This window comes from Sceloporus occidentalis, unplaced genomic scaffold, assembly GCF_023333645.1.
Source record: "Sceloporus occidentalis isolate IW3139 unplaced genomic scaffold, rSceOcc1.0.p SCAF_8, whole genome shotgun sequence".
NCBI lineage: Eukaryota > Metazoa > Chordata > Lepidosauria > Squamata > Phrynosomatidae > Sceloporus > Sceloporus occidentalis.
Window position 1 is genome coordinate 6,179,449 of NW_028316988.1, and position 17,363 is coordinate 6,196,811.

A 17,363-nucleotide genomic window follows, 5' to 3' on the forward strand; every position below is an offset into this window, starting at 1 on the left:
TCCCCCCAAACTCCTTTGAACAGTTATCCTTGAAAAACCAATCCGAATTCCAAGATTCCTTTCTGTCAAGGCCTCTCACGTCTTGAAAGGTTTTTTAAATAAGGTAAGTTTTGCAGCTTCTTGTTTTCTGTTTCTTTGCTCTTTGTTAAAAGAGAGAGTGGAATGACTTCTCACTGCTTCCTCTGTTAAAGCTATGGAGCAGCATTGTCTGAATTGGTTAGCTATTTCTCCTTTTTGAGGAAACAACAGTTTATACAAGTAGTACTTTTAACTGTCCCTCTATTACATATGAAGTGTGATCCTCATCCATGGCGACTCAGAGGCAGTTCCTACTGAATTCAATGAGGCTTTGCAAAAAGAAGTTACTTTCTCTCTCACTGTGATCCTCCAATTTTTGCTGTTTCCAATTCTTTTATGTGTTGCAGTTCTTGGTCATTTGTGAAACAGAATAAATAGGAAAGAGTTATCTCCTCTTGCTTTTCTGGGAGGGCCAGAAAAAGCTCCCCTTCTGCCCTGAGAAGATGAAACTCAGTCTCATCTGCCTTCAAAAGACAATTAGAATTATCTAGGCTGCTTCTGGTAACCTGGTCTTTGGCCATCTAAAATCATGAGGGTTTTCCCCCACTCCATCTCTTCCTATCCAAGTTTACTTAGATTAGGGATAGAGGTCTTCCTCAGCTTTGGGAGTAGTTAAGTCCTAGCAAGTACTCTTCTTCAGCATTTATGGGTTTTTTTCCACCTCAGACTAAAATAATGGTGGGACTCATTATTTTCCCAATAGGGAAGAGCAACTCAGGAGCCTTTTAGCCACTCAACATTTGCTACAGAGCAGAAAGAGTATATTATCTGTTTTCTTCGCCATGCCCAGGAAGACTGGAGGCTGAGTGGTCTTGGACATGGAATTCATGAGCAATTTCTGTGCTTGTAGAAGTTCAGTTTGGGGAGACTGTCCACCAATGGCAGAGTCTGTCCACCTGGGAGATCTCCTGGCCTTTTCTCAGTCTGGCTTGAGACCTCCTAAAGGACTTCCCTTCACTTTTCCTGCAGTAGGACTCAGTTTCAATACAAGGTTTTGCATTTTGCCTGTCACTAGCCACTAGGCCTATATCAAACATTTTGATGGACCAGCTGTTGGTCAGCTGTTCATGAAGTGAGTCTAGGTTTTTCTCTACTTTAGTTAGCTTGTTGGAACCAAACCAGAGGAGAGGTTGTCAAAACATGTGTCAGACTCCATCGCCTGCCCTTGTTCATCATGGTGTTGTTGTCAACAGGATAAAAGTTCACTCCTATCCAGAGGCTGTAGCATCTGGGAGTAGTACTCAATACCCCCAACAGAAAATTGTCTTTTTTCCCCTCTCAGACAGACTACTGAGTTGTGTTTAGCAGGTCACGCCTCAGAAAGAAATACCCATACTGCCCCATTTATTCATTTAGAATATTTATATCCCACTTTTCAGCTGCAAAGGCTTTCAGAGCTGCTTACAACGCTAAAACCACTACTCCATGCTGACGCTCAATTTCTGAAGTAGCTCCTTCTAGAGGTTTCCAGGGAAGGAATTGTTGGAGCAGATGGAAAGCGTCAGCTCATGGTGATGTTGTGTCTTCTGTATGCAACAACTGTCTTGGAGACAATAGTTTTTTGTGGGTTTTTGGGTCTATGTGGCCATGTTCTAGAAGAGTTTATTCTTGATGTTTCATCAGCATCTGTGGTTGGCATTTTCAGAGAATGCTGACTTGTATATATATTGTGCAACCCTGGGTAAGGAGGAGTGATTCCCATCTGTGTATTGTAGCAGACACTAATCCTCTTTTGCATATCCTCCCACCCTGAGGCCCTGCCATCAGCCACAGAACAATACACAGATTAACATGGGAATCGCTCCTCCTTACCCAGTGTCACACAGTATATATATATACCCCACTCTCTTCCATGCCAGCATTCTCTGAAGACGCCAGCCACAGATGCTAGCGAAACGTCAGGAAGAAACTCTTCCCGAACATGGCCACATAGCCCAAAAAACCCACAAAAAACTATGTCTTGGAGACAATCTGGGAGAGCTGCTTCCAGTTAGCCACCTCTGGAGGATACTTGTACGGCAGCCACTTGGGTTAATCCCACCATCCACATGTGGCATTGCAATACTGGCATTTGGTTGAAGTATTCCTCAGCAGGCCCATCCACAGGAGATGCTCCTCTTGGATATCACTTAGTGTTGGCTCCACGTCCAGAAAAGAAGATGTCCTAATAGCCAGGACATGGATGCGAAAGTCTCACTCTTGTGTAAGATTATTGTCGTTGTGTTAGGGTATTCTGGGGAACATACACATTTGCATGAGTCCCTGCTAGGTAGCTAGGGCTTCCTTAGCCACTGCCCCATGCAATGTTGTCTTCATGTTAAAAGGATTGTTACTAATGTTCAATGTTGCATGAGGTTTTGGTTCTGAGCAACTGTTTTATTTCTACTACCGAAGCCCAATTCTGTGGCCAAAGGGGATTTCCTCCTCTTAGAGTGGAAATGGAGTATTGTGTTGGTTCTGCCTTCTCTGGCAGGAGGAGTTAACCATTTTCTGTTAGATTTGTTGTCTGCTGAAGGATGCTTTCAATTTCTAGGTGTGTGTGTGTGTTTGTCCTTATATATAGCCATCATGTAATGACGAAAGTAATATTGTTCTTGCCCCTAGGATCCCAAAGAGAGGCTAGGATGCCAGCCGCAAACCGGATTTTCTGATATAAAGTCTCACACATTCTTTCGCAGCATAGATTGGGATATGGTAAAGCTCTCTCCCCCCCCTTTCATTTGTTTTACCTGTCATGGTGATACTTTTTAGTTGGAAATGAATGTACAAACCATTCACATAAATGTGCTAAATGTCTGCCAAAAAATCAGTTCTTGAACATAGATAGAAATGTTGCTGCAGGACTAAAACCGTTGCAGAAAAGCTGAGTGTCACTTACAGCCTTTTCTCTAAAATGATCAATAAACATTGACTAGCCGTCTTGCTTCCAATCATGGAGGGTTGAATGACAGCACTAAAGATTCAAAGGCTCAGTTCAGACTTCACACAAAATGATCTTTTATACTAACACAGGGCTGAGTGGAAGTCTTCCCCCAAAAACTTCGTATCTAGTCTTCCCTCTACAGCAGTGGTTCCCAAGCTTTGGTCCTCCAGATGATTTGGACTTTGGCTCTCATAATTCCTGACTGTTTGACCAACTTGGCTGGGGCTTCTGGGATCTGACATCCCAAACAAATGGTGGGCCATAGGTTGGGAACCACTACTCTGCAGTGATAAAGGGAAAAGATTCTCAAAACACGAGTCGCCATACCCTGCATCACACACATTTAGCCTTGTTCAATTTACTAATGAACATGCTGGGACTATATGTATAGTACCATGTTAACCAGTTCTGTATTCAGTTCAGTTGCTTTTTAATAATGATTGATCCTCCCAATTCTTTCTCCTCACCCCCGTTCAGCTGGAGAAGAAGCAGGCAACCCCACCATTTCAGCCTCAGATCACAGATGATTATGGTTTGGATAACTTTGATACCCAGTTCACCAGCGAGCCTGTACAGCTAACTCCAGATGATGAGTATGTTTTACTTTTGTTAAATGCACTGTCCCAAAAGTGTGTGTGTGTGTGTGTGTGTGTGTGTGTGTGTGTATATATATATATATCTGTTATGCAGAACTTCAGCAGGGTGAAGATATGGGTTTAGTTGCTGTTGTTGTCATGTGCCTTCAAGTTGTTTCCCGCTTAGGGTGACCCTAAGGCAAACCCTTGGTAAGATTTGTTCAGAGGAGGTTTGCCCTTGCCTTCCCCTGAGGCTGAGAGCATGCAACTTGCCCAAGATCACCCAATGGGTTTCATGGCCAAGTAGGGAATCGAACCCTGGTCTTGCCTATGTTCACCCAATGGGTTTTATGGCCAAGTAGGGAATCGAACCCTGGTCTTGCCTATGTTCACCCATTGGGTTTTATGGCCAAGTAGGGAATCGAACCCTGGTCTTACCTATGTTCACCCAATGGGTTTTATGGCCAAGTAGGGAATCGAACCCTGGTCTTGCCTACGTTCACCCAATGGGTTTCATGGCCAAGTAGGGAATCGAACCCTGGTCTTGCCTACGTTCACCCAGTGGGTTTCATGGCCAAGTAGGGAATCAAACCCTGGTCTTGCCTACGTTCACCCAATGGGTTTCATGGCCAAGTAGGGAATCAAACCCTGGTCTTGCCTACGTTCACCCAATGGGTTTCATGGCCAAGTAGGGAATCGAACCCTGGTCTTGCCTACGTTCACCCAGTGGGTTTTATGGCTGAACCGGGAATCGAACCCTGGTCTCCAAAGTCATAGTCCAACACTCAAACCACTACACTACGCTGGCTCAATTTGGATTTCCAGACAGTAAAGAGCCTTTGTTGTATTAATGCTCGAATGCTGATAAATCAGGTTCAACAGAGCAAGCAGGGCATTAGATCCAAAGGAAAAGGCTTCTGAAGACTATAAGGAAATATCTACTTGTATGGAAAAGTAGCAAAGCACCTTTCACCACTTCATGCTTCTTGCTTGAGTGGTCTTTGGAATGAGAATGTATATTAAAATGTATATTTAATGTATATTTAAAACATACCATTTTAAAACTAGAGGATAGGAAGCAAAGAGCCTGCGTTAGAGCTTTTCATCCATGATAACTGCCCTTTCACATAGTAGGTCCTTGTCGACGTTGCCATTGCGTCACAAACAACCAGAACAGATTTGCAATGTCTGATTTTGATAGTGTTTTCTAATGACAAGTTCCCTTTGAACTGATAACTAAGACTTTGGCAAGAGATTTGGAGATGGTGTTTAGAGCCATGCTGTTGTCCTTGGTCACTTCATGGATTTCCAGAGAGATTGTCATCTTCAGCAGCAAACAGAACCAAGGCCCTGGAAGCTGAATGAGCATAGAATCATAGATGTTGACAGAATCATAGAGTTGGACTGGAACAGTAATAGGAAGTCTATTGCAAGAGTGTGCAACCCTAATGAGTGCAAATAGGAGTTTTGCAGCACCTTGAAGACCAACAAATTAGAGCATAAACCTTTGTGAACTATATAGTCTATTTCATCAGATGCATGATATGTCATTGTGAGTTACAGGTGATAGATACAGTGCGCTCTTGCCATACTCGGCTTTCAGCTTATGCTGAAGCCACGTGATGGAAGCAGTAATGGCGCGTGCACCATGTGCATGAGTCTAATTGTTTTCAATGGGACTCAAGCATATGCAGTGTTTCCCTTACATGGGGTCTGTGTGTGTCCTGGAATGGATCCTTGCGTAAGGGAAGGGCCGACTGTACGTAAGCAGTGGGGGATTGTGCATGTAGATGGGTGAGAAGAAAATGAGTGTTCAGTTTTGTGAATATCCATTGCTAATACAGTTGGTCCTCCACATTTGCGGCTTTGATTAACATGTTCTCTCTAGGAATCTCTCAGTCCTCCAGCGCAACTCTGCCAGAGGTTGAGCATGGAGTTGTGCTGGGGAACCTAGGAAACACTTCACTAGGCATTTGTAGCTCCTCCAGCATGATTCTCTGATCAACGTTGTTGACTGTAGAGTTGCACTGGAAGACCTAGAGATCCCAAAGAAGTGTCCTCTTAGTTAAAAGGAATAGTGGTTTTTTTTTGTTTGTTTGCCTCTTTTCCACATTCACGGAGATCCTTCACCCCTAACCCCAGCAAATGTGGAGGGACAACCGTATTAACAGACATTTTCCCTGTCTGTGCTTTCTGCATTCCATGAACCCCGCTATTAGAATTCTCCTGTTTAGCTCAGGGTAACATTTCAAGCATTGAAATGGATGATATGCATGTTTTTGAGGTGCTGCACTGCTGTGTTTTCATTCAGTGGGATTGGACACATTCTGCCGCTATTGCAACGCTGTGGGTTTGCTCCACAAGGGAAGAAACTGCTTCCAGAGGTAAATGTGACTGACTAGGCTTGGCTTCCTTCCTTTTCTGGAAGGGATGGATTTCAGTACTCTGGTCCATGTTTCTGAAGTGGGCAGATTCTATCAGTCGGACTATAGAGTGTGTTATGCAAGTTGTAAACCAAAGTGAATTACAACGCGTGTCTGTCTTCCATTTGCAGAGACGTAATAAAGAGAATAGACCAGTCGGAGTTTGAAGGATTCGAATACATTAACCCATTGTTTCTGTCAACTGAGGAGACGGTATGAGGAGAGAATAAGGACTCTACGCCGAGGATGAACAAATGTGAATGAACTTTGGCATTTAATTCTAACAACAGTAATATGCATGCAAGGCTGGATTAAACTGTAAGGTTTGGAGTGGAGGCAAATGATGAGAAAAAAATTGCTGCTGAAACATAATAAAACAAATGATTTTGGTGAGTGTCTTCCTCTATTTTTTAAAACAAAAAAGAAATGTTTGGGGGCACTGACAGAAAGAAATCTACGTTTCGTGCCTATTCTATCAAGGACCGGTGTTTGGTTGCATCCTTGGAAGAGAGAGATTCAAACCCATTTTTGATGGATGCAGTGACCTACTCAGACAGAGAAGCATCCAGAATAGTTAGCGGCGTCGAAGCTTACTTTAGATGCCTTCTTTCGCAAGCGGTACCTACCTTAAAGGTTAGTTTACATACATACATACAGATAGGTATGTCTGTACGTAAAGAAATGAAAAGGAGTTGTGTTTTATTGGCAATCTTGGACGGATTTGGGTACAGTATCGAAGTGCCTAAATGGATAAAACTACATTACAATGGTTCCATATTTGGAACACTTGAAAAACCCTGGTTGTTGAGAGCAAAAATAAGTATTGTACACATAGAACATGTAACTAACAGCTGCTATCTAACTTTGAGACCAAGCTCAGCAATAATAATAATGACGACGACAACTCCAAATTGCAATTGATCCCTTAAAATGTGGCGACAAATGATCCAAAAGTCATTCGAAAACTAAAATTTGCACATTAGATTTCCGAAACCATTTGAGCAGTGCCTATGATGTCTTGTGTTGTGTACTAGATTTTTGAATAATATTTTTATCAATGCAATATTCGGAAGGAACGGCAGAAGTATAATGGATCATAGCCTTAAAGTTTAAAAAAAGAAATCCATCGACTTATTACATTTTTACTGATAAAGCACACCTCCTCCTTCGAACAAAACAACCCTGTCTGCTTTGAAATGTCCAGCATGTTACCATTGACTAGCTCTAGAAAGAGCGCATTTTGGTACATGCAACACATTTCAGGAACTTAGTGATGTTAGCGAACTTAGAAAACGGACAAATATTGTATGAATATAGAAATATGTCCATGTTTCCTCTTTTGGAAACTGAGGGATGTTTTGCATCAGGTTGTCAGCTTAGACATTTTTAAGTGTCAGTTCATTTGGGCACAAACAAATGCGCATTGCTCTCTGCAACATTTCAGCATTACCTGCCTCTTTATGAGCAGTATTGGTTTCTTTTTTCAGCGCCGTCGCGTAGCTTGTAGTTGCGGAGAAAAGAAAACTCTGCCGAAAGGAGAGAAAAACAAACGCAGTGTTGCCAGGATATCTCGCCCAATTTGGTCCCAAACGCAAGGTAACTTGCAGCCATTTCCACGTTGCTTTTATCATATAGGTTTCTCAGGGCGCAGCATTGCATTTCGGTGCTGAACATGACATCCCATGTGCGTTCAAGTCCATGAGGTGCTAGGACCAGACTGCCAAATCATGGTATTGAAAAACCATTCCCAAGAACCACTGGTTTTATTTTATACGTCCCTCGCCTTGGCCACTGAATTAACACACATCTGTGCTAATTCGGGTTTATTAATCCCATCCAGAAATGTGGAAGGTTGCTGTCTGGGCTGGTTCTTTTGCTTGCTTGTTTTAAATATATATATATATATATATATAGTATTTATTATTTATTATGTTTTAATATTGTCTAACCAGCACTAAGTAATTCAGTTAAGAGTATGGGGTTTGGAGGCTCCGTTACCAAGGTCCAAAACACACTGCGGAAATAATCCAGTTCATGATATATTTATGGATTTCCAGGGTTTATATCCCAGCTTTCTCCACATTTCAAGGCGGGTTTGAGACCACTTCTTGGCAGACCAGATACACAATCCAGTTTGAGACCACTTATTATGAGGCCAAATAATCCACTTTAAATGTTTAGTGCTATGGAATTTTAGGAACAGTAGTTGTTTTTCAATTGAAAATACACACATTTCAACAAAGGTTGCATATTTATGCATTCATGTAATGTTAAACACTGAATTTCTGAGAACTTAATTAATGTCTAATTAACAATTTGTAAGCCGCTCTGATAGCCTTTTGGCTGAAGAGCGGGATATAAATAAATGAATAATAATAATTTGCCAATGAACACGATTCGCCGACTTTTAACAGTCAGAAAATAAGGGTCACGAAATCGGAGAATAATAATAACAATAATTCTCCGATTTCGTGACCCCTATTTTCTGATTGTTAAAAGTCGGTGAATCGTGTTCATTGGCAAATAATACAACGGTTTTGGATCGAATACATCTAATCGTAAGTAGCTTTTTATCTTCTATTGTGGCACCAGAGCGTTCCAACAGTTCCCAGGATTCCCTAGCATTGAGCCAGGGCAGTTATAGCAGTCTCAAACTGGATTATTCCTGCAGTGTGTCTTGGATCCAAGTCGGCTAGCGGAAGATAAACCCCCATTTTGTTTTTTGACGTCTCCGCTAGTGGTTTCGACCCTTTCTCGGTGTTTTATTCAGCGCACCTTGAATGTCCTCAGTTTCTTTATTTGCAGCTGAGCAGCTGGCAATAGGACCTATAGATACCATGGTTCTGCGGCAAAGGATTGCCCCGCATTCCTGTAGTAATAGAACATTAGACTTACGAATAGTGGAACAGACAATAAACCAAGTCCTTGATACATGTACAATTTAAGGCATTTACAATATTGCTGTGTTGCCAAATACATTGCTGGTTACAAGTCAGTCGCTCCTGCGCAAGTGTATCTGACTAATGTTCTGACGAAGGGGAATTTTTTTATATACATATATATAAAGATCTTGTTTTATAAATTTAAAGAGAAAAATGAAGGATGTAATTAAATGTGTGGTTTAAAAGAGATCCTAATATATTGCAGATTGATCCGGCGATGATTATAATTGTCTTTAAAGTATGTAAATGAAATGTAAATGAAGACACACTAGCTAATTTAACGATTGTACAACAGTAAATAACGTTCTTGTAGTTTTGTATACTTAACTTAGTTGAGATCTTTGGCCAGTTTTATTTGTGCAAAAGATGGTATACTAACCCGTAAAAACTCGCTAAGATCATTTATATTCTTGCACATCTATTAAAAGACTTTAACGGAGGGGAAAACAAATCCGTTTCACTAAGCGAAAGTTACCGATATGATTTGTTTCGTCTGAATATAGATATAACATTTCTACTCATGTTTACTCAGAGGTAAAGTGAAATGAATCCCACCTTTTCCATGTGCCAAAAGTACTGCAATGCGCTGTTTTAAAGAAACAGTGACAGATAAAAAAGCAGAGCTTGTATTTTTTACCGTTATTTAATGTTTAAATACATTTTAGTGATTTATACTGGTAAAATCCTGATTTCTTTTTCCCCCTTGCTGTAAAGGTAATAAATCTGTCCTGTACCAGATGCGGAATTGAGAAGAGTTATTACTACTTTGCACTACAACTCCCAGGATCCTGGCTGTATGTGGGGGGGATTCTGGGATTAGTAGTCTAAAAATAAGCTTCCGAAGCTCTGTCTGCCTTCCTGTTAGTACACTTGTACTAAACCTGTCAATGTGCTTGTGGATCTATACAGCAAAATTCATGACTTTGTGTATCTGAACGAAGTGCATTTTACAAATGCAGTTCTCTGAATAAACACATGGGCATTTCAATAGGGGAGAACATTTGACTCCATTTCTTGTATTGGAAGTTTTTCATGATATGTAATTTAAAGCACATTCTGCCTCGAGCGCTATTTAGTTTTCAGCAAAAGTTAATTATTGGTGATCTCCTTCCTCCCCACTCCAAAAAATCCTAACAAATAGATATACAGCCACCCCTCCTTTTTCACAGAGAATCCGTTCCGGACCCCCTTGCGAAAATGGAGTTTCGCCTACGTATATTCAAACCCATTCTCCCTCCATTCGACCCTCGCGCATCCCATTCTCCCTCCATTTGTCCCTCGCACACCCCATTCCTCCCTCCATTCGTCCCTCACGCATCCCATTCTCCCTCCATTCGTCCCTCACGCATCCCATTCTCCCTCCATTCGTCCCTCACGCATCCCATTCTCTCCATTCGTCTCGCGCGCATCCCATTCCTCCCTCCATTCGTCCCTCACACATCCCATTCTCTTCATTCGTCCCTCGTGCATCCCATTCCTCTCCATTCGTCCCTCACGCATCCCATTCTCTCCATTCGTCTCTCGCGCATCCTATTCCTCCCTCCATTTGTCCCTCACACATCCCATTCCTCCCTCCATTCGTCCCTCACGCATCCCATTCTCCCTCCATTCGTCCCTCACGCATCCCATTCTCTCCATTCGTCTCTCGCGCATCCCATTCCTCCCTCCATTTGTCCCTCACTCATCCCATTCTCCCTCCATTCGTCCCTCACGCATCCCATTCTCTCCATTCGTCCCTCGCGCATCCCATTCCTCCCTCCATTCGTCCCTCACACATCCCATTCTCTCCATTCGTCCCTCGCGCATCCCATTCCTCTCTCCATTCGTCCCTCACGCATCCCATTCTCCCTCCATTCGTCCCTCACGCATCCCATTCTCCCTCCATTCGTCCCTCACGCATAAGAAAGGGTCGCGGATCCGAAGACTGCAAGAATGGCGACCGTACTTGTTTCTTCATTTTACAGTATCTGTGCCGCCAATAGTCCATAACAAATATTCGATTAGAATAAGGTGGGAATAAGCAAGACCCAAAACCTCCAGTTGGCAAAACCAATTGTGAAGAACTCTGGGAGTTCCCATCCAACAGTATGTAGAGGCCTGCATTAATACTGTTTTGTCAACACTGTTGCCAAATACGCACCCGGACTGCCATAGTATTTCCACAGTGATAAGAATAGGATACAAGTGGTCCCTCCACATTCACTGTGGTTGGGAGCAGAGGACCCCTGTGAAAGTGGGAAACCTGTACATAACAAAATCATTGTGGTTTTACCTGACACAACACCTCTCTAGGAATATCTAGATCCTCTAGTGCAACTCTGTGGTCAGAATCTGCTGGGCATGGACCATAGAATTGCGCTGGAGGAGCTACAAATGCCTAGTGGAGTGTTCTCTCTAGGAATCTCTCGGTCTTTCAGTGCAACCTTTAGTTAAAGTTGACCATAGAGTTACACCAGAGGAGCTACAAATGTTTAGTAGAATATCCTCTCTAGGAATCTCTAGGTCTTTCAGTGCAACCTTTGGTTAAAGTTGACCATAGAGTTACACCAGAGGAGCTACAAATGCCTAGTGGAGTGTTCTCTCTAGGAATCTCTAGGTCTTTCAGTGCAACCTTTGGTTAGAGCTGACCATAGAGTTGCACTGGAGGATCTAGATATTCCTAGAGAGGATATATTAATACAATCTGTGAGTAACCAAATCAGTAAATGGGGAGGGACAACTGTATACACTAATGAATGGGAAATTACCACCTCAACAAATTTTTAAATAGCACAAGAACTTCCATTTTTAAATTTGTTGCTACATGGTTTACTGTCGCCAATTTCCACAACTCTCAGCGTTGTCGGTTCTCGCGGAGCTTTGTTCCTGGTCACCACACGACATCGTCTGCGCTTTCCGATAAACACTGGCTCAGATGACTATCGACCTCCAGTCCTGACCACCTGCAAGTCAGAGAAGTAGCGAAAGCATCAGAGCTGCAGATTAAAAACCAGAAGGCATTTCTAGACAATTTGGCAAGGGTCTGATTCTTCCGTAGGATGGTTTATGTCGTCCTGAACGCTATGGAGGCAAGGTGAGGCAACAATATGTCTTGAGCTTGCCACCTTTCCAAGAGAGGAGCCTCCCAAAGTACATCTGCTTTGAGCCACGAAGGCTTTTTTCTCTTCTGCCAAGGCAGGACCAACATCGTCTTCCAAGGAAGAAGAGGGTCTGCTGCATTGTTGCTGTTGTTGTGCGCCTTCAAGTTATTTATGGCGACCCTAAATTTGTTCAGAGGTTTGCCATTGTCTTCTCCTGAGGCTGAGAGCATGTCAATTTTCCAAGTTCATGGCTTGGAATCGGACTCTGGTCTCAAAGTGCACAAATGCTACCTTGCATCATTACCTGTAACCTATTTTTGTACAGCAAGTGTCTTGGACAATGTTTCTCATTTTGTCTCCGACGCAGACGGTGCAAACGCATGCAACTCATAGATTTAATGTTCACTTGAAACAGCAACTCAAGCAACATAGCAGCTTTACTTACGTTCCAGGAAAGCGCATCTGACACAGAGGACACTTTTCCAGAGTGGGATGCTCTGTGTCTCCCTGGCCACTGAAACTAGCCAAACAAGGGTCTCGCGAAGGTAATGTTGAGGCAGACTCATTCAACGAAGAACCGCCTTGTAGAAGAGTATCATCATTGGATGGGTTTCCCCTTCCGTTTTCTCTTCTGCTTTGTCTTTGGTAGACTGGAAATGGAAACCACTGAAACGCTTTCGTTCCGGCGTTGAATGCTTCTGGTTCTGCCTCAGGATTTGCAGTTTGAGAGCTCTGCAACACACCAAAAAATCAAACTTAAAGCAATCTAAACATCCCTTCAGCATTTAATATTGAAAAGCCAATATGCTGGACATGAATGTGAGAGCTGCAGCTTCGGATAGTTCAACAAATACGGGCTTTGAATAAGAACCTCTTCTCCAGTGATTCTGGGGAAAGGGTTATCATTACTACTTCTTCATTGCCCAGCATGGTTCTTTAACAGATCACTATTGCTGCTTCCGCATGTAGAAATAAAACAGTTTGACGCCACTTGAATTTCCACGGCCCAATGCTATGAGGATTTGTAGTTTGGTAAGGCACCAGAGACAAAAATCCCATAGCACTGAGCCATGGCAGTTAAAGTGGTCTCAAACTGCTTTATTTCTGCAGTGTGGGCTTCTGCTTAGTCTTCAGACCAAATTGCAAGCGACCCCCTTTGTTCTCACACTGAGGACGCTTCCTAATTCTGTCTCCTTGGCCCAACATTCAACCTATACCTTGTAGTATGTACATATTGTAATTCTGGATCCCATCTGACCTTGGAAGCTAAGCAGGGTCAAATCTGGTTAGCACTTGGATGAGAGACTGCTAGCGAATACCAGTTCTGAGTCTTCCTTGCCTAAAGTTGACAGGTGATGAAGGCACGCATGCACACAAACCTTTGTTAGCAGCCTAAAGCATCGCTACACATAGAATCATAGAGTTGGAAGAGACCCCAAGAAGGGCCCTGATCCAGCCCAACCCCCTTCTGCCATGCAGGAACTCTCCATCAAAGCATCCCCATTGACAGATGGCCATCCAGCCTCTGTTTAAAGACCTCTAAGGAAGGAGGCTCCATTACACTCTGAGAGAGTGTGTTCCACTGTCGAACAGCCCTTACTCTCAGGAAGTTCCTCACCTGGGTCCCCTTACACTCATAGGATCCAAGGGCCCTGATCCAGTCCAACCCCTTTATTCTGCCATGCAGGAACTCTCCATCAAAGCATCCCCATTGACAGATGGCCATCCAGCCTCTGTAAATACCTTTGGAAGAAACACTGGCAGGTTGGCTATCTCTTCTAAGCTTGAGGGATCCAGATGTGGCTCCAGAGCCCTGAGCAGCGTCATCCATGCGCCTTCGCCATCACCTTGCCTTTGAAACTGGGAAGCGATGCTGGCGCACGATCTGCAAAACAAAAGACCCAGAATAATAATGTACCGTGAGGCGGCCATGTCGGCCGTGCGGCAAAGTTGTGCGTTTCGGTTGGCCCCATAAATGATTTATCAGCAATGGTTATAACTACTACTACTAATATTAATAACAGGGCCATATGTAAATGATCTGCCCACATCCCTTCCCCTGCAATGGTTCTACTACTCCTACTCCTACTCCTACTCTTAATAATGGGGCCATATGTGAAGGATGGATCAGTGTCTCTTGAAATGGTTACTAATAAGAATAATAACAGTAATAACAATATTAATGATGGCACCACATGTGAATGATTTATTAGCATCTCATGCCTTGCAGTGGTTACTACTAACTACTACTACTACTACTACTATTAATAATGGGACCTCATGGGGCTGCAATGCAACTGAATCTGTCTGCAGCAGAACCCCTTTTTGTGGGCTATAGGGCCCTAATAGCCAGGGGCAGCGTGGCCTAGTAGTAGTAGTAGTAGTAGGCCTCGGTTGGAAAGCATGGCCCACAACAACAACAACAACGAGGCCCCGTCTTCCTCCTTGGCCAACCCACCGAAGAGGCCCTTCTCCCGTTGGCTGCCCCTCTCTTTCTCCTTCGAGGACCAGAGGCCTCTTCCTCCTGAGGCTGAGCTTCCCTCCTCGGGCCCCCTTGCCCTGGAAGCCCGCCTCGCCCGCCGCTCCCCTCATCAGCATCCAGGCCTAGCGTCCGGAGAAGCCTCGGCCTTTCCTGACTCAGAGGCAGGCCTCCCCTCCCCGAAGTCCTATGATTATTCTGATCAACCAAAGGGAAGGAGGCCACGCCCCTCGGGAATAGGCAGCCAATGGGAGCAGAGGAAGGGCCAGTCAAGGGAAGGAGGCCACGCCCCCTCAGGGACGGGGAGCCAATGCGAAAAGCCCCTGAGTCCCCATAGACTTCGGTTTTATCGAGATGTGGCTAAGAACATTTCTAATATAATGGCACCCTCTTGTGGCGACTCTAGAGCACTGCAGCCTCTCTGAGCTTCCTCCAAACTCCTTTGGATAGACCTAGAGAGAGAGAGAGGCACAGAGGTCGAGCAAGAGATCGAACTAAGGAGAGAGAGAGGCACAAAGGTCGAGCAAGAGATCGACCTAGAGAGAGAGGGGGAGGAGCCTCGAGGGGAGAAGGCGCCCTTTCTGCTGCCGCCAGAGGGCGCTCCAGGACAAGAGGGAAAGGGGAGGCGCCCTTAGCGAGTGCAGGGACTCAGTGTGGGACTACAATCCCCATCACCCCCAACAGACCCAGATGCCCATGGCCCTGGAGGAGGGCTCAAGCATTCTGGGGGCCAAGGGCGCAGACAGGCTGCAGGGAGACCTCCCCAGCCTCTGCATGGTCTGGGGATGATGGGAATGTTCTCCAAGACCCCCCCCCCTATTCTGTGCCTTGTGAGGAGGATGGGAACTGTCCTCGAAGACCCCCCCCCCCCCACATACTAAACCTCGTGAGGGTGATGGGAACTGTCCCCCAAGACAATCCCCAGGGCTGTGTGATCAGCACAGAATAAGATAAAATTGGGAAGTGAATTATGGAACACCTGCAGAGTGTGTACTCTCTCTCTCTCTCTCTCTCTCTCTCTCTATATATATATATGTATATGTAAGATACAAATAATGTGTAGCTTGGCCCTTAGATAACCTGTCAAAGCTGTATGTTAATAATGATGGACAATGAGAGTGAAACGAATCATAGAATTATAGAATCATAGAGTTGGAAGAGAGCACAAGGGCCATCCAGTCCAACCCCATTCTGCCATGCAGGAATTCACAATCAAAGCATCCCCGACAGATGACCATCCAGCTTCTGTTTAAAAGCCTCCAAAGAAGGAGAGTCCACCATTCTCTGAGGGAGTGTATTCCACTGTCAAACAGCTCTCACTGTATGGAAATTCTTTACCAGTTTTGGTCACCATCCTCTGAAAACCTTCTTGAATTATGGTGACCAGAGCTGGACATAATATTCCAAGTGAGGTCTGACCAAAGCAGAATAGAGTGTTACTATTACTTCCCTCACTCTAGACCAGGGGTAGGAAACCTTTTTGAGTCGGGGGCCGGGTTGCTGTCCCTCAGACAACTGGGGGGCTGAAGCCGGAGGGTGGAGCTTCCACCCTCCGGGGGCGGAGCCTCCACCCTCAGGGCGGAGCCACATGCCAGGGCGGAGCTTCCACTATCCAGGGGCGGAGCCACATGTCAGGGGCGGAGTTTCCACCCTCCAGGGGCGGAGCCACATAATATTTGCAAGAAGCTACTAGGGCCGGCAATGCCATAACACAGGAAAAACGCATGCACACTGTCTCAACCCACAAAAGAGCAAGCAAGTCCATGTAGGGGGATTTTACAAAGAGAATACCAAAGGATAACAACAACAATAATAAGAGCAATATTTGCAAGAATGGAAGCGACTAGGCAAGGCCACAAAACAGCAAAAAATGCATGCCACTGTCTCAACCCACTTTCTTTCTCTCCCTTCCTCCCTCCCTATCACTCCCACCTTCTCACCTTTTCTCTCTCTCTCTTCTCCTCTCCCTCCCTCCCTCTCCTCTCCCTCTCACCTTTTCTCTCTCTTTTCTCCCCTCCCTCTCACCCACCCACCCTTTCTCTCTCTCTCTCCTCCCCTCCCTCTCTTTCCTCTCCCTCCCACCCTTTCTCTCTCTCTCTCTCCTCCCCTCCCTCCCTCTCTCTCTCTCTGCCTCCTCCTCCTTCCCCCCCGCCCCTCCATTTATAGGAGGGAGGAGGGCGGGGCCAAGAGGGAGGTGGGCGGGGCCAAGAGGGAGGTGGGCGGGGCCCATTTGAAGGCCCGTTGCGGCTCCTGGAGCCCCGATTCAGGGCTCCAGAGGCTGCATCGGGCCTCCCAATGGGCGCCGCCATTTTGCCCTTCAAAATGGCGGCGAAGTCTCGTGCGGCCTTTATGGTCGCGCGAGAGTTTGCCGCCATTTTGAAAGGCAAAATGGCGGCCGGAGCGGCCAAAATCAGCGGCGATTTCGGCGGCAAGAGGGAGCGGGGGCCGGCAGAAAGGCGCCCGCGGGCCGCATCCGGCCCGCGGTCTGGAGGTTGCCGACCCCTGCTCTAGACACTGTACTACTATTGATGCAGCCCAGAATTGCACTGGCTTTCTTCACTGCTGCATCACACTGTTGGCTCATATGTCTTTCATCAGTCTTAGGCCCCATAGAGAAAGGCCCACCGGACGAGATCCGTCACATTGCCAGCTGTCAAGACGGATCTCTTCTGGCAGGCCTTTCCTGATGGCCCAGCTGCACAATGACTGCCCTGGCATCATGACTACCCACCACTCTGCCCTTGTTATAATATTTTTATTGTGTTTTTTATTGTGTAGTGGAGTCTCCTTCCTTGGAGGTCTTTAAACAGAGGCTGGATGGCCATCTGTCAATGGGGATGCTTTGATGGAGAGTTCCTGCATG

At 45.1% G+C, this 17,363-nt stretch overlaps 2 protein-coding genes across 4 annotated transcripts in view; one reads left to right on the plus strand and one right to left on the minus strand.

The window, feature by feature from the left end:
- The window catches only part of PRKCZ (protein kinase C zeta), a 56,010-nt gene extending 49,622 nt beyond the window's left edge, over positions 1-6,388 (plus strand). For all 3 annotated transcript variants that reach the window (XM_089534357.1, XM_089534355.1, XM_089534356.1), the window contains 4 exons: positions 24-103; positions 2,683-2,772; positions 3,479-3,594; positions 6,131-6,388. In XM_089534357.1, the coding sequence (XP_089390483.1) occupies positions 24-103; positions 2,683-2,772; positions 3,479-3,594; positions 6,131-6,218 (374 nt within the window). In that variant the 3' untranslated portion in view covers positions 6,219-6,388. The remainder of the gene's footprint in view (positions 1-23; positions 104-2,682; positions 2,773-3,478; positions 3,595-6,130) is intronic.
- A 2,850-nt stretch (positions 6,389-9,238) lies between these two features.
- FAAP20 (FA core complex associated protein 20) lies at positions 9,239-14,714 on the minus strand. Its single transcript, XM_089534358.1, has 4 exons — positions 14,480-14,714; positions 13,765-13,906; positions 12,467-12,753; positions 9,239-11,883 (listed from the first exon to the last, which is right to left on the minus strand). Exons 1-4 carry the CDS (start codon positions 14,617-14,619, stop codon positions 11,811-11,813), a joined length of 642 nt encoding a protein of 213 aa, XP_089390484.1. The 5' UTR covers positions 14,620-14,714; the 3' UTR covers positions 9,239-11,810.
- Positions 14,715-17,363: the final 2,649 nt, after the last annotated feature.